Consider the following 25,961-nt stretch of genomic DNA (forward strand, 5'->3'; position numbering starts at 1 on the left):
ATACTGGCCCCGATCCTCCGGAAAAAGTGCCCTTTTCCGGAGGCTCTTATTCTTACTTCAAAGTAGGAATAAGAGCCTCCGGAAAAGGGCACTTTTTCCGGAGGATCGGGGCCAGTCTAGACGCTCTTTTCCGGCTTTTTTAAAAGCCGGAAAAAAGCGGCGGACATTTTTATTTAAATGCCGCGGGGGATATTTAAATCCCCCGCGGATTTCCCTACGACGACTAGTGAAATTTACATGCCCCTTCCGGAAAAGGGGCCAGTGTAGACGTAGCCACGAAGTAAAAGTCTTTGGATGAGTTACCTGTGAACCAAGTCTTCTAATTTGTTCCATTCCCTAATTTCCTGGTGGGACCTGAAGATTTTCAGTAATTTAAAATTTGAAGCATAGGCCCAGAAAAAGTAGCCTGCCTCCTGGCCCAATGTTTAGCCATGGAGAGAACAGCAGAATTTATACCCTCAGCTTGATGTTTTTTTAGTCAGTTCTTTTCTTGTCATCCAGATTACTCAGGATAGATTAAAAAAGGAATGTTTTGATTTCATATACTATATCCAGATTTCTTTTGATACAGATGCTACATGCAGTCTTTGTCTCTGTTCTGAAATGCTGATGGCCACAATTCCTTCCTTACCAGAGTTCTTTTCAGTATTTCACTTTGAAATGATGTAGGTTGATAAATTAGGTCCTCATTAACATTAATTATAAAAATAAATAAAATAAGGTTCTTCATGTAATAAAAACATTTAGGAATTTCCTTATTTTCAGATGTTTTGAGGACTCTGATGTGATTTTCCAGATACTCTTTTTTTTTTTTTTTTGGCTGTTATTTTCACTTTTATCGTTTCAAGATAATATAGTTTATTCATTATTTTGGAGTATCATTAACTTGATACAGTTAATTTCCAAATGCTATTATTTCTGAAAACTTCTAAGTCTTTCTTTGAAGGCCACAGTTTGATATGAATTCATTTTTCTCTCTAGTGAAAGTGCTCATAATCTAAAACTTTTCTCTTTCGGGATCAAGGCCATATTATATATCCTTCTGTCTCCAGCTTTCCATCCCTGTGGAAGTGCTAGAAAAGCTGCATTCCAGAAGGACTAAAAAATTCTGTGTTGTACGTATTTTTCTTTTTTTGCATTTTACCATTATCAACGCTGTCCACCCACACTCGGTGGTTAGCAGATCAATAATTCAGGGAAGAGTGCAATTCTAAAGCTGTAAGAACTGACTTTGAAAACATTAATCGGTTGTTTTTAACACCAAGTAAAAATAAACATCAATAATTCAATTCTCTTAAAATATCTAAGACACGTTTTAATAAACAAAGGACATACATCTCTATAAACAAAGCAGAACTAATACAGAGTAGAAAATAACACTGAATGTCCTTCAAAATATTCAATAATCTTACATCTTCATTCAGTATTTAATACCACCACATGTGACTCAATTTAGCTCTCCTCAACAACTGCAAATAATAATAAAATGTGAAAAGATATAGCTTGCTTTTCAATGCAAAGAAAACTTCCAGATTAGCAAGCACACAATACAGAAGACCTTGCTTCTCGATCTCTTGAGTTTAAACTGTAGAACTACTCTCGAGCCACATTCAGCTCTTTGCTTAAAGAAATGCGGCTCTTGCTAATTCTTAGCCGCATGCCCGGACTGCTGACGGATGGCCGCTCTGCACATGCGCCCCAGTGCCTGGAGGGAGCCGCACGTGGCTCCAGGAGCTAGGCATTGAGTTAGAGTGGGGGGCGGAGGGAGGGCTGGGGCTGTCTGACTCTGGGGGAGGCTAGAGGTTCTGGGCTCTGGGGGTACGTCTAGACTACAGGCTTTTGTCGACAGAAGTTTTGTCGACAGATACTGTCGACAAAACTTCTGTCGACAAAGAGCGTCTAGACTACATTCAGTTCTGTCAACAAAGCAAGCTGCTTTGTCAACAAAACCCTGTAGTCTAGACACAACCCTAGATGCAATAACACCTTCTGTCGACAGAACTCTGTCGACAAAAGGCGTTATGCCTCGTAAAATGAGGTTTACCAGCGTCGACAAAACTGCTGAGTTCTGTCGACGTTATGTCGACAGAACTCAGCAGTAGTGTAGACGCAGGTATAGTTTTGTCGACAAAAGTCCACTTTTGTCGACAAAACTCTGTAGTCTAGACATACCCTGGGGGAGAAGATTGGGTTAGAGCAGGGGTTCTGGGAGTGCCTGTCTCTGCTGGAGGGGGAGGGCATTGGGTTAGAGCGGGTGGCAGGGCTGAAGCAACTTAAACTCAAAGTCTTCATGGATGCAGAATAAGGCAGGCAACACAGATGTCATATTTAAATTCCAGGGCAAAATATATATATATATATATTTATATATATATCAGCATGTACCTGGTTTACAATGTGTTTCTTTAAAGAAAATTGAAAGGCTATTGTTTGCCAGGCTGAAGCAATTATTGTGAGATATGAGTCTCTCCTTTATTGCTTTTTAACCTCTCATATTTGCAGTCTGGGACACACCTGAATTTTTAGAACTATAAAAAAGCCACAATCTTCATAAAGTAAAAAAAAAAAAACAGGAAACCATACCAGAGATCAGCAAGCTGGAGTGAAACAAGCACTTCAAATTGTGCTAATTTACTTCTCAGTTCAGTTTAATTTTAAAACACTCACAGGAGTTTTAAATTTTAAATACATGGCGGGGATGCTTTTTTTTTTTTTTAGTGTGAGAATACTACTGTATTATTAAAGGTTTGTTTTTTTAAAATTTGATGTTTGTTCCTTGTCAAGTTCTCTGAAGGTCTATGGACTGGCCATGAATTTTTTAAGTGACTAGACACTTTTTAATTGGTTTTTGTCCAAAATATCCTGTAATGTTATTTTTATCACTACATTTTGTGTACTATGTCTATCTTTCTATCTCTATATAAATATATAAAAATAAATATATAATACGTGGCTCTTCACACTCTATCCACAGCTATTTGGCTCTTTGTCTCTAATTGGTTGGCCACCCCTGCATGAACTGAACCTCTGTAATGCACTAAATATTATACCATACTACAATATTTATTTTACTTATTTACATTTTTATGAAATTTGTGATATTTTTGACATATTGTATGAGAAATGTCTCAAATACCATAGTATAATGATCAACAGGTGGTAAATGCCAAATTTTTAAAAAATTAACTATACTTTTGTGTCCACAATCAGTTGTCAGAAGGAAAATAATACAAATAATTCACCAGTCTCTCTACAGAATTATCAATAATTTTGATTAATTTTGCCTGGAATTTTTTATGCGCCACTGATTTTGGATGCATGACTGTAGGCTGGGTTGAAGTTGTTGTAAAAATGTAGCCCAAAAGTCCATTTATGATCAGTGAGATGGATATTCATATTTTATGTTACCATAGACTTTATATGCTATATGAAAAAGATTTAAAACATAGTCATTGTATAGAAGACAAACAGTGGCATTTGTGTAATGTAGCACCATGAATTTTGTTGTCTGAAGGGTCTTAAGAAGATATATTGTTTATGTTTTAAAGTTGTACATTTGAGTGTTCTGCATAGCTGTAATGTGAAAGTATATATATATATGAGATACCTCCAGATAAAATGCACTGCATTTCTCAATAGAAAGTCCAGGGATTGGCTAGCATGGGAGGATTGGTTAAGGATACAAAGTCCTTCATCTGCACCAATTCAAATATAGCACAGGCTAGAGATGATTGACATTTGTTACCATCTCTGCTATATATTTAGGGACATAAGCGAAAATCAATAAGGGTATGTCTACACTACCCTCCTAGTTCGAACTAGGAGGGTAATGTAGGCATACCGCACTTGCAAACGAAGCCCGGGATTTGAATTTCCCGGGCTTCATTTGCATAAGCGGGGAGCTGCCATTTTTAAAACCCCGCTGGTTCGAACCCTGTGCAGCGCGGCTACACGGGGCACGAACTAGGTAGTTCGAACTAGGCTTCCTAGTTCGAACTACCGTTACTCCTCATTCCACAAGTGGACAGGTCTGTATCACAAAACCTAAGTATTTAGAGAATTCAAGGAATAAATGGGTATGGAAACTGAACCACTCTCTGTTAATGTTGGTCACCATAAAATAGCATATGAGGCACTGTAGGAAGCTTGCACTACATCACTGGCTATGCATAAGTACATAATTGCATTCTTCAGGGTTGTCAATCTAGCAGTTTTCATTAGCACTAAAATTCACTGAAGCTAAAAAGAGAATTGAAAGTGCCACAAGTAAAGCACCATATCCCTGACTCTAGCAAGAAAAGAAACTGGATGAGTGTAGGCGACACTTTCATACTACCTTCAAAGAACAAAAATTAAATAATGTTCTTAAATATAGAGCTACACTAATTTGGAGAGTCTAAAGCACAGACGCAGCTGCATGTGAAAAACACCAAATATACTTGTAATTCAAAATCCTTTTGAGAGACATACAGTACCTAAAATATAAAGTATCAATTGAAAAATATCTATATTTTTAAAATGAGGAATAACATATTTCTGACAGCAACAGCTTTTGTATATATGAATTATATGAACTAACAATAATATACTTAGTGTCATTCAAAGTACAAATAGAAAGTGGGAGGGTTGAACTACTCTTGTCTCAACCTAGAGACAGCTTTTGTAATCCCAGTAGCTGAAATCAGGATTTATTATGCAATACACAGTCAAAGCAATAAGTACCAAATGAAAGAAAACCACTAGACTGACTTCCTAAGGGATTTTTGTCTGCTCCTGTACAAACACTGCCTCTTCTTGTTGGGCATAAAATACTGACTCTTCTTGTCCCCCTTTCCCCCCTCCATTTTTTTCCTTCTCTCCCCTTCCCCTCCCGCTCTCCCCCCTTGTCCCCTATTTATTTTAGTTCTGGACATCCAACACTCTGGTCATCTGAAGAAGTGGGCTGTACCCACGAAAGCTCATGATACCATCTACATGTTTTGTTAGTCTTTAAAGTGCTACCAGACTATTTGTTGTTTTTTAAGTTTACACTGCTCAATGGAACTTCTTACGCTATGTCTACACTATCAGGCTATTTTAAAATAAGTATTTCAAAATAATAACTCCAGAAATAACTATTTCAAAATGAGCTTAATCCACTTCACAAGAAGGAGTTATTATTTCAAAATAACAAGCTTGGGGGTCTTGCCGGACCAACTTGATTTTCATGCAGACCTGTTCCTGGATTTGCATGTGGCCTTTGGTGGCCAGGCTGGCAGCTTTACTGTGACAGACGGCTGCATTCCTCTGTCTAGTGTGGAGATACTGGATGTTGGGGGCATCCCCCCAAACCTGAGTACGGTCCACCCTGATCTACACCCTAGACTCCTGGGAGCTGGCAGACTGTTCCTGGGGCACAGTGGAGGGCTGGTTGCCAGTGGCTTGCTGGCTCATGTTTTGGAGCCACTGGATCGGGGCAGTGACTGCTGGCTCTGGGCCGGCAGGCTTGGAACTGGCACAAGCACTGTGGCCAGAGTCTGCCCCTTTAAGGGCTCTGGGGCTGGGAGGAAGGAGAAGAGTTTTCCTGGTTTTGCCCAGAGTGGCCACCAGGGGAAACTGGGAAGGCTGGAGGCCAGCTAATTCGGACTAAGCGTCTACACAGAGCTTATTCCAAATTAGCTAATTCGAGTTTGGCATTATTCCTCGTAGAATGAGGTTTACCAAATTCGAATTAAGTGCCCTGCTATTTCGAATTTAATTTGAAATAGCGGTTTGCTTGTGTAGACGCTATGGAAGTTAATTCGGAATAACGGCTGTCATTCCGAATTAACTTTGCAGTGTAGACATACCCCTTGTTATTTCAAAATAAGGGAGTTATTTTGAGATGACTTCTCAGTGTAGGCATTCCCTTTAGTTATCAATTAGTCCTTTTTCCTACAAGAATTCATAATCAATAATCTGAATTTCAATTTGAACATCTTCCTAATCCCCAAACTGGAAAATTTCCATCCTAAAAGTCATTGTTCTGTATTTCTGTTCTTTCAAACCTATATCAATTTGAATTCGGAATAATTTATGGGACACCAGGTTTCTAAATCTTGAAGTACATACAGTCTAGGACAGTGAAGAGAAATTTGGACTATGATTCTGAAATCTTTCTGAGTGGGCTTTTCATCTCAATTTGTACACACATATGATTATGAAAATTTGGACAGTTTTGTGTTGTAAAGAGAAATGTGTGAAGGTTCCAGCAATTATAATGAGCACTTTCAGTGTCTTCCTTTCCTCTAATTCTTTGAAACTTGCAGAATATTTTGAGGTTGTCAAATACTGCTTAGGGTCCAAATGGCTCAAAGCTACATTGAAATGGAGAATTTCTGCATGAAGTCCTGGTCTCCAACCAGAGCAAGTATTTGATACCATACAGCTTTTGATAAGGTTTTCCATACTTGCTTCCATAGGGTACGTCTACACTAGCTCGTTAGTTCGAGCTAGGTAGGGTAATGAGGGCAAGCAGAGTTGCAAATGGAACCCGGGATTTAAATATCCCGGGCTTCATTTGCATGTTCCCGGGCACCGCCATTACTCCACGAGGAGTAACGGCAGTTCGAATTAGGATCTTTAATTCAAACTACCTACTCCGTGCCGCGTGTAGCCGTGGGCACGGAGTTCAGACTAAGGGGGATTTAAAAATGGCGGTGCCCGGGAACATGCAAATGAAGCCCGGGATATTTAAATCCCGGACTTCATTTGCAACTCCGCTTGCCCTCATTACCCTACCTAGCTCGAACTAACGAGCTAGTGTAGATGTACCTATTCAATGTTACAAGATTGTTCAGGTGAGGCCAGAAAGACATAAGACACTCTTTAGATCTGAAGGCCTGAGGCAAAATATTTGATCAGATCTAACATCACTATGACATTCCCCCAAAACAAAGCAACTAGCTGTTATGGTAATTCACAATGGCAAAAATTTGAATGTATATATTCCAAATGCAAAACACAAATGGAGTTACTATTCAGGATTTAAATATTTTCTACAATCTAGAACAAAATGCTGATGCAAAACTACTCTCACAGGCCAGAAAAGTAAAGTTTAAAAATTTAAGCATTTTACAGACGAATTAACTGAAGGAAATGAAAAAAGAATAAAATAATTAAAAATTATAAAAATACAAGAACATAGCTACTGAAAAAGACAGTGGATTGAAAAGGAGATCCTTACCTGTCAGAAAAAGAAAAACTTCTAAGTATATTGATAATCTCACTGGTAGAAAGTTAAGCACTGCAACCTGGTGCAGTAATTAATCAGTTTCAGAATATTATGATATGGAGCATTCCAGTCCCTCAAAGTGGACAACTATTACAAATATTTATGTGTATAAGCTTAATTACTAGAAAATTCATCTTGCATTTATGAATATATTGAATATTATTTACGCTCTACTGTCAAAAACAAAATTTAAAAATAATGATCTTTTCAAGGTGTGCATAGGGAAACACACATATGCAGAGAGAGAGAGGAAAAGAGAGAAAGAGGCCAAAAAAATCTTATGAATTGATTTGTATTTTTTTACAAAAATATTTGTAAAATAGATGCCTACATAATTTTTGTAAAGGTAAATCACAAAGGAAAACTCTGAAACACTGACCTCAGCAATTTAAATTGAAAAACAAAGAAGGTAATTAAACAAGATTTGGTCACACTACCACGTATACTGCCTTAAGTATCCAATTTACACTTTCCTCTACCAACTCAAGGTAAGTGCTTTTATTAATGTTTCTGCTATTTTCTGCAACCTACATTGATCTTTAATATTGTACTGTTGAAAATGGAGTTGCAAAGCAAATTTTTACTTACAAAATCAAACAAAAACCTATGCACGGCAAATAGTATGACAATTCAGAATTGTCAGAATTAAACCAAATTTCTGAACATGCCCATTTTACTGTAGTAGTAGAAATGAAAGGCAGTAACAAACTGTATACATTCAATACTTGTGAAGTTACATACAAGCCATTGTGCTTAAATATTTTAAAAAGTTCAGACTGAAGACAAAACTACTGTGCTTTCACTTCTCCAGTGTAGAATCTAATTATAAGGTCTTCAGCTGGTGCCAAATGGCATAACTTCATTAACTAAATTAATTACCTTCAGCTAAGGATCTGGCACATATATTTTAAGAAACAATGCATTGTTGTGCACCACTCACATTAGCATTATGAATATTTCAGATGCTCATTGGCAATTACAAAAGGCACTGATTAATGCTAATGAAAAACAAACACAAAAATGTCAACTTCTGCTTTTACACATCTTTAGCCTAGAATGTAACACGTTGTACACACTACTTTAGATGAAAAATACAGAGCATTAGTAATATCAATAACCTACTTTGTAACCTCCGGGTAGGGCTTTCACCATGGAGCTGTCTACGTGGCAAATATGGTGAGGGATGGGGAAGAGGCAACGAGGAAACATCATGTGTCTGAAGTTTGTACCAATGAGGTTCATCATCTAATAGTGCTGTCTCTAGCTCAATAAGAATCTACAAAAGCATCAAGCAAAGGTGTTACAAAAACCCCCACTATTTTAAAGCAGACATTTCACCACATTTTAGTCTATTATTTCTTTTAATGTTAACATACACATTTGAAATTAAAAAGAGTTATTGCAATTCACTCAAAAATGAGCCATCAAGTAACTTACAGATACCTGTAGCAAAACTTGATACTTAATAAAGTAAAAACAGTTCTAGCTTTAAAGACAAAATTAGCACATTCATGAGAATCTGAACATCATCTAGACATCTTGGGAAAAATTGAACAATCATATTTCAATATCTTCAGTAAAGTTACATCAGGAACAAATTTGGACCAATATCAACAACCCTCAAACACTACAACTTTTTGAAGCTATATGTATGCTGTTATTAAAACAGAACAACTAAAGAATGTATCTGATACCAGAATTATATTGGAACTTTCAGGAAACTTTTAGGAAGAGTTACTATTAAGCAGAGCAAAAGTGTCAGCTTTTTTATTTTTACATCCAATAAAAATATGTTGTTCAAAGAAGCCCCGGAAATCATCAGTCATCCACATTCTAATGACAAAGTCACTAAACTTCTGACTGAATATGAAGAATCGAAGAAGTTCTAAATACCTCTCCTAAAAATTCACTTTCTTCCTCACGAACACGTGCTTGGTCCCAAAGGGTAATCTCCAACATTCGTTCTCTAAATTCTCTCCGATGAACTGGAGAATAAATGAACGTCTGGTTCCATTTGGGTTCCAATGTCTTCTTTACTGTTTTTGTTCTTCTTTTGTTTTTATCACTGCAAAGAACAATTTAAATATTAAAGACTTCAAAACCCTATTACATTGTACGAAGCATGATTTCTTAGAACAGTGATATTTTGTGTGTAGTTTGAAAGACTAACAATAAACCAGAAGGAATCAGAATTAAGGGAGTTTCTGGTGAAATAAAGATTAGGGTTTGGAATTGGTCATAATTTACTCTTTTGTATTCATCAAGTATGTTTATAAAATTCATTAGTTTAAAACTTGCCAGGCTTTTTGCATGATTCAAATGCTATACTATTATATATATATTAATATCAAGAAGATACTGGCACATTTGCAAATACTTTAAGTGTAGCATACTAGTTATATGGATAACAATTGTGGTTTTTGTGAACTAGTAGCTAGATATTAGAACAACATATTAAATATGTAGTTCCATTTTATCCATTTCGTTAAAACAAAGAACTTAATTTTGTATTTCAATACTAAAGATTTGTTTACCATAGAGAACTAAGTTACATTGGACAAGTTTTTCAAAGGAAATTTTTTTAGTAAGAGCTTCATATGATCACCTAACTAAATGCCTGAGATGTTTTAACCATACTTTTCCTATAGCAGGTCACTTTTCCATGCACAAGCGATTTATTTTAGCCTACCAGGTTTATTCTTCAAAGGAAAGAAAAAGCAGTTTGGCTGTCAGAAGAAAACTAATTTTCCTTTTCTATAGGAGAGGAAATACCAGGAATATTTAAAGGAAAAATTCTCTGTTCCTCACATAAAAGAAAAAAAGAATACCAGAATGTGTTTCCTCTAAAACAATATCAAATCACAGTACAATTTCCAAAGTATATTATTACAGGGACTTTTATTTATTATTTTATTTTAATAAAATATTTCCATTTATTTTGTTTTATACTTGAGATTTTTTCTTTTTATCAACTGATCATCCATTTCCCACTTAGAATTTTTATACCCATGTCTCAGTGCATGGTAAGAGCTCTAATTAGCTAAAAATATGAATAAAGGAATTATTGGTGGGCATATTGATTGTTAAAAAGTGATCAAGTTAAATATAATGAAACAAAGAATCAGATTCCTAGTTAATAAAGATCTTCACCCATTACATTGTCTTCAATGACATTATATCAATTTGTCTGAGCTGAGGATCTAAGCCACTATACTTTATTAGGCCAATGGTTTACAAAAATTTAAGGTAATAAATCCCAACAAGTGCCTTTTTGTAAGAAATGCTTTTGAGATACAGCAATGCATATGATACAGGTTGAACGTCTCTAGTCCGGCACTCTCTGGTTCAGCAACATCTTTGGTCCAGCATGATTTTAGTTAGCCAGATGTCCACTTATCATGGGTGTGGCTAACTTTCCCATAGTCCCATAAATTTTGTTTACGGCTACCAATCCTGGGTCTCAATGTTCTGTGCTATTATTTACCCCTAATTTACCCCTAAATGTCTTCTGAGCCCAGTAAGCACCGGAAGTGTTGATAATTCTATCAGACAATATTGATCTCCCATGATTCGGCAAATTCTCTGGTTCAGCGTCGGTCTGGTCTCAGATGCTGGACTAGAGAGGTTCAATCCGTATTGCCATAAAAGATATCACAGTATACAAGTTGACATAAAATGAATAAACCATTTGTCTTCAGTTAACTTCTCCAATTTATCCTATTTCAAGTTACTTCAACATAATATGTATGGTGAAGGTGAAAGGACAGTCTTGCAAGGAGCTGAATACTCTCAATTCCTACTGAAATCAATGAAAATTGAAGGTACTTAGCACCTTCCATGTGTAGACCATTCTTTCTAATTAAATACTTAAGATTAACTGGCTGAGATGCGATGGATAGGGAGGCAGAATCCCCAGGCTGGGAAACATTTATGCATAGCATAACAAATTCAGTGAAAATACTAATTTAAAAAATACATATTGTTCTTTAGCTCCATTAATATGTTCTTCATATACTGACTCCACAAATCTCTCCTGAATTTTGCAACATATCACAAAATAAAGCCAAATGTTTCTTTCCAGCAAGAGCAAAGGAAACACAGGTGAGCAGATCCAGACAAAGGGACTCTGACAGCTCTTTCCCTTTTGTCCAAACCAATGGAAACAACTCCATTCACAGAATTAAGGGGCAGGGGAGGAAAAGGCCATCACACCATCATCTCCCCCTAAATACAATGTAAATTATTGGTATAAATTAATATCAATACCACCTTGGGCCTTCAATCACAGCTGAGGGTTCCCAGCATGTCACAGGTTTGAGTCTTTATCAGCATTAATGTGACAGTACCACAAGTTGAGACCCATGGTTTTTGGATGCCAAGCCCTATTCCTGTTTGCTGTGGGGCAGAGGATGGACGGACAATGAATGTCTTTGAAGAAATTATCAGTCAGGAACTCCATGAATCTAATCCTCAGGAATATGCTAGGAGATAACAATACTATTTGCAAAAAAGAGCTCTTTGTAAAAATCAGATAGGATTATTTTTCGTTTGCCACTCAATATTTGATAAAAATAATCCAACTGAAGTTAATCTATTCAATAGAAAATAGTATTCAAGAAAATATAAAACCTATTCTTCACTGTTTTATAACATGTTCAGTCGCTAAATCCCATTCTTTAAGATTACTTTAGATATGGATCTCCTATATGACCAATATTAGCTAGCTATCTCTACTCAACTCTGCATGCTATCTGACTATCTAGTTTAACTTCTACTAAACTTATTTCTACTAAAATATCCCTCACTTTTCCTTTGACCCTACCTTCTGTCTGGAAGAAAATAAATTTTAACATAAGGATTCCTTGGCCTCCCATCTTCCCTTGAAGGAAGGTCCTTTGCTCCCAATATTGTGACTATCAACTGATGACCAACCTTGTCATACCACAGCTTTATCTGTAATGAGAAAATATACATTAGTCAGCTCATTTCTTCAACAATCAAGCATACTATTTCCTCCTCAATGCATTTTTATCTTCAGCCTCTCAACTCTGATTCTTTTATTTATTATTACAATGAAGATAATTTGTATTCTAGTTTGTAAATTGTAGTGAGGAAGAAAAATGAAAGGATATATTGTAATAATTTCAACGTGTATCAAAAGTTATTTCATTTAAAAATCCACATATATGCATGTAATTTTTTTCTCGATGCTTTCCACGTAGTGAACTATTTAAAATTATGTTGCTGTTACAGTTTTGGGTTCTGCTGTTTAATATTCAGCTACATTAAGTTTTTAAATATTTTGCCATCTCAAAGGGCTCTATTCACAATGAATGAATGTTTCATATCCTGTTGGGATGGAAAGATGATGGAATGAAGCCATGAGCATTATGGATCTGTTCAAATGATATTCAGAATAGCTGTGGAGGCATGTTTTTGTTCAATTTTCAAGAGATTTCCATAAATAGATGAAAGGGTGAGTGAATGTTTCATTATGATGATTACCTCCTCAATCCGACTCAGCATTATAACCAAAACAGCATGGCAAAAAATCTTATATAGCAGTATACAGTTTTTTCATTATTAATCTCACAGTGGATTAGGCATGGAGTTAACTACAAGCATTAGAAGCTCATAACAAACTGTGATTTAGACCTTCCAGCCTAAATATTATGCCTCCAAATATATATTTCTCCCATGCAGATAATAGGTACATTAAAATACTGCACTCTTTCAGAGGCAAATTGTGCAGCCAGAGAAGGATTACGTTTTAAAAATAACCAGGATATCATATGATTGTGTGATAACATCACTGTCACTTCACTGAAGACAGGGAGAGCAAACTATCTGTACAAAAAAGACTACTCCAGATGGAGGAAGAGCTGGAGTTTTTAATGTAAGCAGCAGCTACTAGTAGTGCCCCCTAGTGCTGGGGAGGAGAGTGCTCAATCCTGTCACTCCACACCCACCTTTGCAGCTGATCTCCAACATAGGCACTTCCCAGCGGAGGTAAATCTTGTGATAGGAGTTCTATCGTCACAACTCAATGATGAGCAGGAGGTTGAGGGCTGACAACCATCTTTCTGGATCCTGACTCAAACTCTTATATTAGGCCAGAGGACAGGGCACCTAAGCTCCTAGTAGTCAGACAGCCAGAAATAGGCCTTAGTAGCTAGCATACTTCTCTGGTAATATGACAAGAACAGAAGAGGCTGGCCCAAGCTTCGGTGGTTCCCAGCACTTCAGTGAGTTATGGAGAACATGACCACAGACCCTCATCTCATTTTCTGGCAGGCCAGGGACTCTCTTCTCCCAAGTCTATCAATGTGGTGCTGAAAATCAGCCAGCTCTACTCAGGTGGATGTTCAAAGGAAGAAGGGGAAAGTTCTGTCTCACCACATCACTCCCAACCAGGGAGGTCTGTGGGTTGCAGCACCGTCAGCATCATCTCTGCCTAACCAAAGAATACTATATGGGTTTCCCCTGCTGTTACCACCACCACAGTGGAACAGGATTTTCTCTGGTCTGGACTCCTGCAGACCAAACCAAGCACCAAAGGAGAGAGATAGGAGCCAGTCCCACAAGTGTTCTGAAAGCCCCTTGTAATGGGAGTAGGGCAGCAGGAAGGAGGAAATCACCTGTTTTGAAAGCTGAGGAAGAGGATTGAGAGGGAAACCTGTGAAATAGGTATGATGCCACCCCCTCATCTCAGAGGGGTGGTATGAAAATAAATTCATTAATATTTGTGAAACGGTCAGATATTATTGTAATGAGCAGCACAGAACTTTCCATGATAATTCTGTCTTCAGAGTAGGATTTGAGTAGTGTGCATTAAGGCCTGGAGCCAAACACTGAAAAATGGAAAGGAAATGGCTTTTGAATAACTGCTCATTAGTAGAGCACTATATGGTAGAGAACCCACTAAAAATACAGTATGTGATCATATAATGAAAGACTGTAGCATAATGCATATGCATAAGGGGACTGGATTAAGATTGCACAGACTTAATTATTACATTTCCTAACTTTTGTGTGCTTGATTTTGCAACCTTAATAATATTCTTTTAATGTTGGGGAGAGGCACATGTTGTGTGTGTGTAATATATGATGTGCTACATAAACAGTTGTATCTTCCAAATGTAAAAGTAGAATATACATTATGGTAACTTTGATTTCTTTATTGATTGTTCCAATTATGGCTGCACTCTCATTTCAAGGTATGGTGGTGTACTCTCACTTTACTGCATGCAGAGGTCACAGTTGAAGGTGATTACTAACTTTCCTGGCATCCTCTCCCATATAAACTCTGGCTCTGAGATGACCATGGTTAGCACCACCAACTTTGGGTGGTATTGAGCTTTGCTCTTTTTTCTTCTTCGGTATATGAGCTGCTTAATTACGTCATATAATGTTTTGTAGCTGAAATAATACACTCTTTCTTATTTTGAGTCATTTGGGAGCAAATGATACCTCAATGAAATTCTCAGGAGGCCCGAGAACCCAAAGTGCCTTGGTCAGTTGGGCACAATGAGAAATTACCCAAGTCCTGTCATGAGGGATCTTTTTCAAGACTATAATATCAGTGGGATAGGAGGGAAGGTATGCCTGAGCCCAGAGCTGCTCTGGAGAGATATGGGTGAGTTTACTGTTACCCTTATAAGGCAAAGAAATCCCAGGATAGAGTTCCCATTGGTAGAAGATCTCCTCAAGATCAGAATAATGAATCTTCCATTCCTGGCCTGTTGAAAAATATTTGCTGAGACTGCTAGGGAGTTCTGAGTGCCTGGTAAGTATACTTCCGATAGAGTTATGCGATAATTGACAAACCATTTCCAGATATCAACTGTACACACAGGGGGAAAGATCTTGTTCCCAGAGATTGTTTATGTGAAACACATTAGGCACTATTGTCTGACATTACATGGCTATGTCAGGATCAGAGGAGTGAAGGAAATGCATTGCAGGCCCAACAGACTGCTCATAATTCTTGTAAATTGATGTGCATTCTGGCCTCTTGAAGGATCCAGTTGCTTGGTGTATTGTGATTGTTCGTATGAGCTCCCCAATCCAATAGGAAGATATCTGTGATTGTAATTGGCTTCAGTGTAGGTGCAAAGAAAGGAATTCCCACCCAAATTTTCTTCAAATTTGTCCACCAGGCAAGAGAAGCCAAAACTGTGGTTGGAATTGTTACTTTGGAATTGATGGAGAAGGAAGTCAAGCCCTGACTGTGGAGCACAGCCTGAGGATAACTTGTTTTATTTAGATCACTCATGACATGGAATCTCTTGGTGAAAAGAGAATCTCAGTCTGCTCAACATCACTCTTGAGCTTGGAAATCATTCCTTCCTGTCAGTGGCCTGAGCACAGCTCCAACCCCATTCTGGATTCCCAGTTCTGGTCCTGACCTTGGCTCTGACCACTATGGCCAACTGCCATGGCTCTGTTTTCTAGTCATGATTATCCCCATCATGGTTTATAACAATCGTACAAGCAGGTATTTCCAGCCTAAATCTGAATGGGGTCTCATGGCCTGTTCCATGAGTGCTTCTGCAAACCACACTCTGGTCCCTCATGTGATTAGAGAGGGAAAGAACTACAGATATTGCAAAGTGGAGGTGATATGAACCTCCCCAAAGCAATAGAGCCTGGAGACTACCATTAACAGAGAAAGAACAGAGGGGCAGGACACAGTTCTTGAATCCCCGGTCTCTTGGTAAAGTCCCTCTTCAAACAGAGAAGCTCCCTATAGTAGGAAGAACAGAACTAACTAATCTGCTAAACACAGGAAAATACTAAACTGTCAAAAAGTATTTCCAAATTGCATTCACAGTAAAGGAAGATTGAGGTAGACAGGGAGGTTCCAATTCAAGACAGGCAATGGTCAATAAGAAGGAACTAGAGAGATGTTGGTCCATGCTGCCCTTTATATGCTTCTATTAAAGAATAACTGGTCATGTGTGGACCATTGTAAATTGCTTACCAAAATTTCCAGACTCAGGTGCATGGTGTGCATACATTCATACCACGTGTGGACTACATCAAAGTAATATTGAAGGTTAAAAAATACCCAGGGACTCAGGGGACAGAGAGGAAGTGTGGTGGTGACAGAAGAGTATGGGAGAATAGCGGGGAAGCTGACAGTGAAATCAGGGGCACACACCACCTTTCAGAGTACTTAAATGAATAGGTGTTGACAGTGATGTCTGAACATTTCTGTGGTCTGTACACTAATCCAGATTAAGCCATCTAGCCTCTTACTGAATATGGGCATATTGGGACTCATGGCTTTGTCTCTCATGCTAGTTAGGAGGGATGTTGTCAAAGCCATGAGTCTGACTTACCTGAGAACCACACTAAGCAACTTTTGACTCTGACCAGAATTATACTCTGTAAAAGACTATGCAGAGAAGTCTGTAAAGCTCCATGGACAATGTGCTAAAATAAAAATTTCATCTGAATAGAGCCCTTAATTAGTAAAACTGTAATAAATTATCAGTGCTAGAAATACTTATTTCTTATACACTCATGTCATTTGGGCTGTGTCCAGACTCCATGCCTCCGTCGACGGAGGCATGTAGATTAGCCAGCTCGGAAGAGGGAAATGAAGCCGCGATTAAAATAATCGCGGCTTCATTTAAATTTAAATGGCTGCCCCGATCTGCCGATCAGCTGTTTGTCGGCAGATCGGGAGAGTCTGGACGCGATGCCCCGACAAAGAAGCCTTTCTTCATCGACACAGGTAAGCCTCGTGAAACCAGGTTTACCTGTGTCGATGAAGAAAGGCTTCTTTGTCGGGGCATCGCGTCCAGACTCTCCCGATCTGCCGACAAACAGCTGATCGGCAGATCGGGGCAGCCATTTAAATTTAAATGAAGCCGCGATTATTTTAATCGCGGCTTCATTTCCCTCTTCCGAGCTGGCTAATCTACATGCCTCCGTCGACGGAGGCATGGAGTCTGGACACAGCCTTGCTGTGTATTCTGTATACAGAATTATTATTTGTTCTCTTTTAATCATGAATGACATGATCATTTGATCAAACCAAGATGCCTTTCATTCTTCAATTAAATAAATTATTTTAAATGGGATTTATATTAGGATTTTTGCCATATATAATATACATAAAAATGGGCTACGACATGGATGCTTTTTGCATTTCAGTTGAACACTTGTTTTCAGATACAACTGCTTGCTAATTCATAATTTCTTTCGAAAATATCTAAGCAGAAGAGAAACATAAATTAATTTGAATTATTTAAAAATTATATATTAAATTTTGGTCATTACTCGGCTTCCCTGGCCTTCTAACAATTTTGTGTCTGAATTTGTATTTAAATTTGTTTCCATTTTTATTACCACCTTGAGAAACCAGCATTATCAGTCACATATTAATGGATCTCTGTGAAGTTTTTTCTACATACCCTATATATATCAGTACCATGCGGTAAAAATAATTATTGTAAACAATATCACCAAGATTTTAACATTTTGGACTGAATTTTTCCTCACATTTTTATTATGAAGTTAATTAGACACTTATACGCCATTTTAGAAAAATCATAAATTATGGAGGAAAAATTAAACAGTATGCTTTGTTTATTAATCCCTAATCCAATCCAGACCCATTTTCTGCTGTCTAATCTATCTCATGTAACATTTCCCTTCAAGTTAATACTATCATCATTTTTTCCACTTCAATATGAAAATTAAAACTCTCACTATAATTATTTGGAACCTTTCATTTTCAGCTTTCCGTGAGCAGTGATTGAGCAATATAAAAAAAATATACAATTCTCAAACAAAAGATGAACATTTCCATAAAAATATTTTGTAATAAAAGCAGGTAATATTCTACATACAAAAAACTGAAAAAACATGCAGCAAAACAACAAAAGCATTGTTGCATATTAGTACAACCTACATTTGAGTTAATCTACAGTACCTTAAGGGTTTCCTAATGAAAAAAAGGCAAACAACTTGTACCCAAATAGCACTGTAAAACTCAACAAACTCAATGATAAAAGGTAGACAGAAATTATTTTTAATTGCATTAGGTTTTGAGTAAATCAACCTATTTTTCAAAATGCAAGTACTGAGTATAACATACAAAAAAAATCATTTTTTAGACAAGGTACAAATGTATTTGCCAATTTTCCACTGAAGGAACTACTATTAATTGGAAAATGCAAAAAATGTGTTAAGTAATGAGAATGAATGATTTAAAGAGACATCAACCTTGGTATAATGAGATCAAACATCCACAGCACAAAATTATTTACTACTTGTATAACATATGTATGTATGTATGTATGTATGTATGTAAGCAAAACACATAGCCATTGTCACTGTTAACCCTATGTGAGTTTAAATAAATATATCACAAAAGTAGCAAAACTAAAGCTAGTTGTCTCTTTAAATTTTAATTTAATATTTAACCTCCATGCAGAATTTTACAAGCTCCTCACAAGATGATATGAAACTTGTTAACATGGTTTGAAGCAACACATTAAAAAAATGGGAAAACGGCCCAAAATGTAACGTTTTCCTACTATGCATTTTCCAAAATAAAAGAAAAAAACACAACTTTAGTTTCTGTCAGGCAGACGAGGCCTTTACCTGAACCCTAGGAACAAAAGGCGTTGTTCTTCTACTAAGGCTTTGGCTCTGGTAAGCAAAATTAAAGAAAAAGCAATAAAACAAAACCAAAAAGACAACACGCTGGAAACTAAAAGACCAAAAGTAAAAACAAAGACACACAACTATTACTTTAAACAACTTTACACCAAAGACACAGTTATCTAAAACAAACTATTTTAATGCAGTGCATAAATTAAATCTGCAGATATGTTACTGAAGCATGTCAAAGCTCTGTGGTGAAATTCTCTCCCTACTGAAGTCAATGGAAGTTTTACCATTAACTTCAATAAAGCCAGGATTTCACCCTATATGTCTGTCTACTGATTACACTTAAAAGTGATTAAGAAATAATATTATCTAGAGCAAAAAATGAATACAGTGGGAAATAAAAGAGGAATAGAAAATATTAATTCAGCCTGAATATCTGTCAGAAATATTAAAGTGTGCACTGAGAGACTAGAAACTAATACGGTTTGCATGTTGCATCTATATATGCCTTACAATGTAAATAATATCAGTTTTCCCACTTTTCCACAGTTTAAAATAGCATTTGTACTGGCAGCCCTCATACATGCTGAAGCAACTCTTAAACTGAAGTTGCAGCAGTTAAGATATTAGCAGGGGGGAAAATTCTTGATAATGTATTTCCCTTCTCTACCAGTCATACAGAAATGACATACAGTGTGTACAGAAAATTCTTGCTTGAAATGAGCCCTGAAAAATGTAACAGTACTTAGGAAACACACTCTACACAATTTGACCATTCTGATACCTTATTCACATCTTATTCTGCAGATATCTCCATGGATTTCAGTAACTATTAACAGACTACGGTATTATCCAATGGGCTGGATATGCCCATTCAGGGAAGTAAAAAATCCCAATGAGCTAAATATGGCCGTGAAAGGAAGTTAAAAAAAAAAAGGAACTCACATTCACTCCACCAGCAAAGTTGCTGGAACTGGTAGTACTGGGGGTGTTGCTGCACTCTCAGCTTATGGTGTGTTCTCTATCACATGCAGCATTTACAATTTTCAATGACTCAGCAATGCCTCTATAAAAATGGTTCCAACACCACTGTCCATCAGTTGGGCCAGCTAAGACTGTTGCTCTACTACCTGGTGAAGAAAGAGAGGACTACTTCCTCCTGTAAGAAAATGGGAGTAGTAGATGTGATGTGGAGAGGAACAGGGAGTGGAAGGGTGCCTTTTCTTGCTGGCCACAGCTTCAAGGAGGAATAAGCTGCTCCATGAAAAGGAGAGAAGAAACTTTGTCTCACACCAAAACAAGGGGTAGCATAAGAGAAGTTGTTACTCTCAGGGTACATCTATATTGGAGCTAGAAGTGTAACTTCCAGTTTGGGTAGACATCTGCATGCTAACTTTGATTGAGCTGCCATGCTAAAAATAGAAGTCAAGCTGTGGAAATGTGAATAGCAGGACACTGGGTATATGTACAAACCCAATCAGCATATTGGGTATTTATTCAGGAGGCTAGTTCATACAGCTGAAGTAGGGATGTTAAATATCCGTTAGCTGAATAGTCAAGTAACCTCAAGAATTCTTATTGGTTAGTCAACTATTCTATAGTTCCTGGGGGCGGGGCCAGCAGCCAGTGCACTCTGGCCTCACTCCTGAGGAGCCTCTTACCACTCCACACTGCTGCCTCTCTATCACAGGCAGCAGCACAGGGTGCCAGGTGGAAGTTGGTCTGTGAGGGGAGCCAGTTTCAAAACCAGCTCCCTTCGTGGACCAGCTGCCTGCACTCTGTGCTACTGCCTCTAATAAAGGGGCAGCTGTATGGGGTGGCAGGAGCCTCTATCTAGGGTGAGTCTGAGCTCCCAGATCCATCGTGAACCAGAACTGAGTCAGGCTGCCTGCCACTGGCTCTAATACACTTTAAATGAAGAGCTGCAGCAGCAGTAGGTCCTGGAACCGTTTCAAGCCAGGACTGAGGCAAGCTGCTGGCAGGACTGCTAAAAAATTTACTGGCAAGTGAGGGGAGGGGAAAGCTTAAGGTCTATAGCATTAACCTATAAGCTTTTGCCTTTGTTAATCAACTATACTATTACATCCCTACTGCTGACTACACCACTGTGGCTATACTTGTATTTTTAGAACACTAGCTCAATCAAACCTAGTGTACACACATTTATCCAAGCTGGAAATTACATCTCTACTGTAGACAGATCCTCTGACACAGTTTATCCTGTGGTCTGCTCCTGCAGAAGCACAGTTACACACTGCCCCATACTCAAGATAGACTGAAAAGTTACTATCTAGCCTAGTGTGAACGAAGGTGTCAAAAAGGGGAAAAATAGGTTTTCAAGGTCTTCATGATTCTCTGACATTGTAACAAATTTAAAAATATACAGTTCCTCTATATAGGTCTGCTCCCATATATTTAGCCTCACAGATTACATTTCTAAGACATTGAATCACCCTTACAATGAACTGAATGTCCTCAACTCTCACTCTCTGTAGTAGTAACTGAGACCGGGATGCTTGGTCCTCGGTTAACAAAGGTAATCCATCACTGTTTCTCCTAAAACAATCTTAGATGCTACCATATGCTATTAAAAAACAATTCTAAAACAAAAATACAGCCTTTGTTAAAATAGGGTTTTTTTTAAAGGTAATGCCATCTCCATACATAAACCAACCAATTAAAAACACCAACTTATTCCAGTTTTTCCCCCTTATTTCACTAAACCAATTAAATCACATCTCCCTCAGCAAACATGCAGTCTATGCACATCACTATGACTATTGCATCAATCTCCTTTCCAGATTGCCGCAGAAATTAATTTGTGATGAAAAATACCTTTGTTAAAATGTTTTTAAGAGCTGTCTATACATGGTATATCTAAAAAGATGCATAGAAATATAATGAAAATCAACTGTATAAGCAAATAGTCATATACTTTATACAAGACAGATCTCTCTTTTTTGCGGTGCTTCTCCATTTGGTGCAAGAGTAATTGTGATTTTACATATCTACTCATTTGTGAGATCTAAAGAGAATTTTTTCAATCTTTAATTCTAACTACCAGCAGTACTGTCTTCAAATAATTCTTTTCATGCAGCACTAAAAAAATAGTGAGAACAAAGTGATGAAGCAAAAAGCACTAATGCTCAAATGCAGCATTTTTGGAGCAAATAAAAGCAAATAAATAAGAAGGAAAGTAAGTGAAATGTAAACAGGAGGGCACCAACTAAAGCAAATAATAATGAAAATAATAACTACAACACATTACTCCCTGCAAAAAGGCCAAACTTCTGCAAAAGTAGAAAATAAATTATTCAAATAAATTAGCAAATGATAATAAACATTTTTGTGTAACTACACAGAATTGGTTTAAATGAAATGTGCATTTAAACATGGTAAATATATATGGAGCTAGGAGTTTTTTATTAGTCAAGATTATATCCTGCTCATTCTCTCAGCTTCTTTTTGGAAAGGTGAGGCTAGTAACAAATTCCATACTCCCTAATGGCAAGTTCTGGATTTAGGGTATGTCTAAACTTCATCCCTCTTTCAAAAGAGGGATGTAAATTAGACAGATCAAAATTGCAAATGAAGCCGGGATTTGAATTTCCCGTGCTTCATTTGCATAATGGCAGCCACGTGGTCTTTCGAAAAAGGGCTTTTCGAAAGTAAAACCGTCATCTAGATGTGGTTCTTTTGGGAAAAAAACCCACATTTTTCAAAAGATCCCGCATTCTTCATTTTTGTATCATTTTTTGCGGAGTACGGAATCTTTTAAAAAAGGGATTTTTTTTCGAAAGAGCTGCGTCTGGATGGCGTTTTTACTTTTAAAAAGCCCTTTTTTGAAAGATCACGCAGCTGCCATTATGCAAATGAAGCACGGGAAATTCAAATCCCAGCTTCATTTGCAAGTTCAATCTGTCTAATTTACATCCCTCTTTTAAAAGAGGGATGTAGTTTAGACATACCCTTTACATTGTATCCCCCGAGGACATAATCTGTCTTTCCCATTGCAGATATGTACATTAACTGCAATGAAGGGGAAATGAATAGGGGCATGAATAAACAGGGAAATGTTTAGGAGTACAAAATATAGGATGACTGCATCACACTTGAAATGTCTAACCAACATTTATATCACAGCCTTTGAGAGCTGAGAATCAACTCAGTAGTTACTCCATCCAAAAACATGCATTAAAGATTTTCTTACTTTTGTGTGGGAATCAATGTATTGTGGCAAAAAGAAATATACAAAGTTAGGAACCTAATTCCACAGACAGACACCTAAATAATTGTCCCCTTTTTCTAAGATGCCAAGTAGTCATGGCTTTATTAACTTTTATGGGAGCTGTGGATGCTCAGCCTTTTTCAAAATCTTGAGTATCTATTTTCAGTTAAATTTGAATATTTTAGCCAAAGAATATAGCAATTTATGGATTTAAACAGGTTCCCTTCTGTGGTTTGATTTTTCTAAGGACAATATAAACCTCCAGGCTCTTAGTACTGCCCAGTTACACAAACATGCATACAAAATCCCATCCACGTCCCCCTTTCCCTTCCTCCCTAGCAGCCTCTGTCCATAGGGAGATTGGATTCCCATGGACGCGGCTGCTGCCTCTGTATCAGAGGCAACAGCGCGGGGCAGCAGGCAGCCCATCTGTGCAGGGTGCTGTCTTTTAAACTGGATCCCCTCACTAACTGCTCCCGCGTGGAACTCCATGCGGCTGCCTCTGATACAGATGCAACAGTGTTGGGTGGCAGGGTCTCCCCAGGAGTGGGACCACAAAAATACTAGCTGCCTGCCCTGCCCTGGGGACTGTCGAATAATTGTGTGACCGATAAGAGCTCATGCAGTTACACAACTATTCAGTTACCCAATATCTAACATCCCTAAAAAATAGTATTATTCCCTTCATCTGAAAAATCTCACTACAGACCTATGCAGACTTTGTATTTAGGTACAGATTAGTGTTTCTGGAATTAGGAAAACCAGGAAGTCACTCTTGTCATGTCCCCTACTTTTCTTTTCTTTTCTTTTCTTTTCTTTTCTTTTCTTTTCTTTTCTTTTCTTTTCTTTTCTTTTCTTTTCTTTTCTTTATATGATTAAGTCCTTTTTAATTTGTGTTTTCATTATTTTTTGCTGTACTTGAAAAAGTTACTCTAAGTTAATCCTTAAATAAAGAAACTTTAATGTTTTTGTCTTTGATAGGCCAAGTTTGTGACCCCTTCTCATGTTTAAGCAAGTGCAAAGAACTTTGTAGTCTGCACACCTACTAGACCCTCTATACTGAGGATATCTAAATCTCGTTTTTTCAAACAACACAGACTTGCAAAATAGTTCAACAACAGAGAAATACAGGAAATTAAAGAAAAATAGCTACAGATAGCTGGACTGATAAGTAAAATAATCCATAGCTAAAAAATAGCAGAAAAGGCAACTAACCCCACTACAGAAAAATATTTACCTGCCTCATCTTTACATTCCATTGCATCAGTTGTGAGAATTTTATGAACATTTTCTTTACATATTTTTGTACTCCATTGATCATATCTCTATAAATATTTTTAAAACTATAAAGATGGGATTTTCAAATATGTTCAACACCAACTTAGTTCTGCTCCCACTGAAATCATCAGTAATTTCATCATTGACTTCAATGCATAGAGTTACGCCAATGCTGAGCACTTTGGAAAATCCTGCCCTAGAATTCTAAATCTCATTTGAGAGCATAAAAACCCACCAAAGTGTAGCTTAGTCCAAATATCATAATTTCAGATGATGTATTTATGAATTCTTTGGATGAGTTTTGGTCACAGTGAGGATGGAAGAATGAAAGTGAGCACAATGAGGAATCAGTAGAGAAAACAGTAGACTTCAAATTGTTGAGAACACGGGCCAAATTTGTAAAGAACAAACACCAAGGACTCCGGTTTGCAATGGGGGAGGGCTACAGCCACACATACTGGAATTCTGTTTGCTCTTCTTCTTTTTCCCTTCACTATCACTGAGAAAGATGAAAGTACATGGCTTGCATCACTTCTCTAACCCCTCCTTTTGCCAGCTGGAAGTGAAAGGAATGCACATAAGCTGTGTACTTTCCTCTTGCTCCCTGATAGTGAGGGGAAGGGGAAATGGAAGAAGAGCAAGGAGCATCCCATACATCTTGCTGTTGTCCCCCTGTCCTTTCAAAATGGCGCCCTTGGTGGATCCTAGCAAAGTATCTGTAATTTTATACACAAAAGTACCTGTGTGGGGATTTTTCAGGTATTAACACCCATGCATGTGGTGAAAAAAATTGTCGAATATTATTGCTAAAAAAAAGTATGTTCTCTCAATTGCACAAATACAGCTGGAGACAAGATTTAGGAACATTTGAAAATCTGGACCTACAAATCTCAGAATATCACTCCAATAACTTAATGGATATATATATAAATCCCCACAGATGATTGGCTGCACTTAAAAGCTATGCCTTGCCTATACTGAGAAACATGGCACTAAAGAAGAGAATTAGGTTCTAACAGGAACTTTATTTTACAGCTATCTGTCATTTTGCATAAAAACTGTATATGTTATAAAAACAAAACAACAGGATTAAATAAATGTTTACATACTGAAAGTTGTCCAGACAAGAATTGTGGGACATCCCTTAACATGCCAGGACTCATGGGAGAAGTTACTGAAATAGATGGTCGGTCCATCTTCTGAGATTCAAAGGAACTAGAACCTGAAATTACAAGTAAAATTAATCTATAAATAATAAGAGCAATTGACATATGAGTTTTGCTTTATGTTCTTAGAATTCTGTAGAACCATTCATTTTTATATATTATAGAATACAGTTAAGGCCACACATACTATAAACATGGAGTATAAGACTGTGAAAACTGGAACCTTTTTTAATGTGTTGAGAATGACCAAATTTCTCACAAGAAGAGCAAATATAATAAAATATGCTGTAAACATTCACGTCTAGCACATAGCATAAGTAGAAAATTCCACTATTTCTGACTGTTTTATGCTTATCTGCTGAGTATCCTCAATTCCCATTGATTTCACCAGAAGTTGAGGGCATTCATC

The 25,961-nt window shown here is 37.3% G+C and overlaps 1 protein-coding gene across 1 annotated transcript in view; it reads right to left on the minus strand.

Moving 5' to 3' along the window:
• Positions 1–25,961, minus strand: part of RIMS2 (regulating synaptic membrane exocytosis 2) — a 517,795-nt gene that overhangs the window by 301,866 nt on the left and 189,968 nt on the right. The window contains exons 8-12 of the mRNA XM_075920242.1: positions 25,496–25,608; positions 18,872–18,919; positions 12,075–12,205; positions 9,146–9,317; positions 8,375–8,528 (exon numbers count right to left, since the gene is read on the minus strand). Coding sequence (XP_075776357.1) covers positions 8,375–8,528; positions 9,146–9,317; positions 12,075–12,205; positions 18,872–18,919; positions 25,496–25,608 — 618 coding nt within the window. The remainder of the gene's footprint in view (positions 1–8,374; positions 8,529–9,145; positions 9,318–12,074; positions 12,206–18,871; positions 18,920–25,495; positions 25,609–25,961) is intronic.

This window comes from Pelodiscus sinensis, chromosome 2, assembly GCF_049634645.1.
Source record: "Pelodiscus sinensis isolate JC-2024 chromosome 2, ASM4963464v1, whole genome shotgun sequence".
Lineage (NCBI taxonomy): Eukaryota > Metazoa > Chordata > Testudines > Trionychidae > Pelodiscus > Pelodiscus sinensis.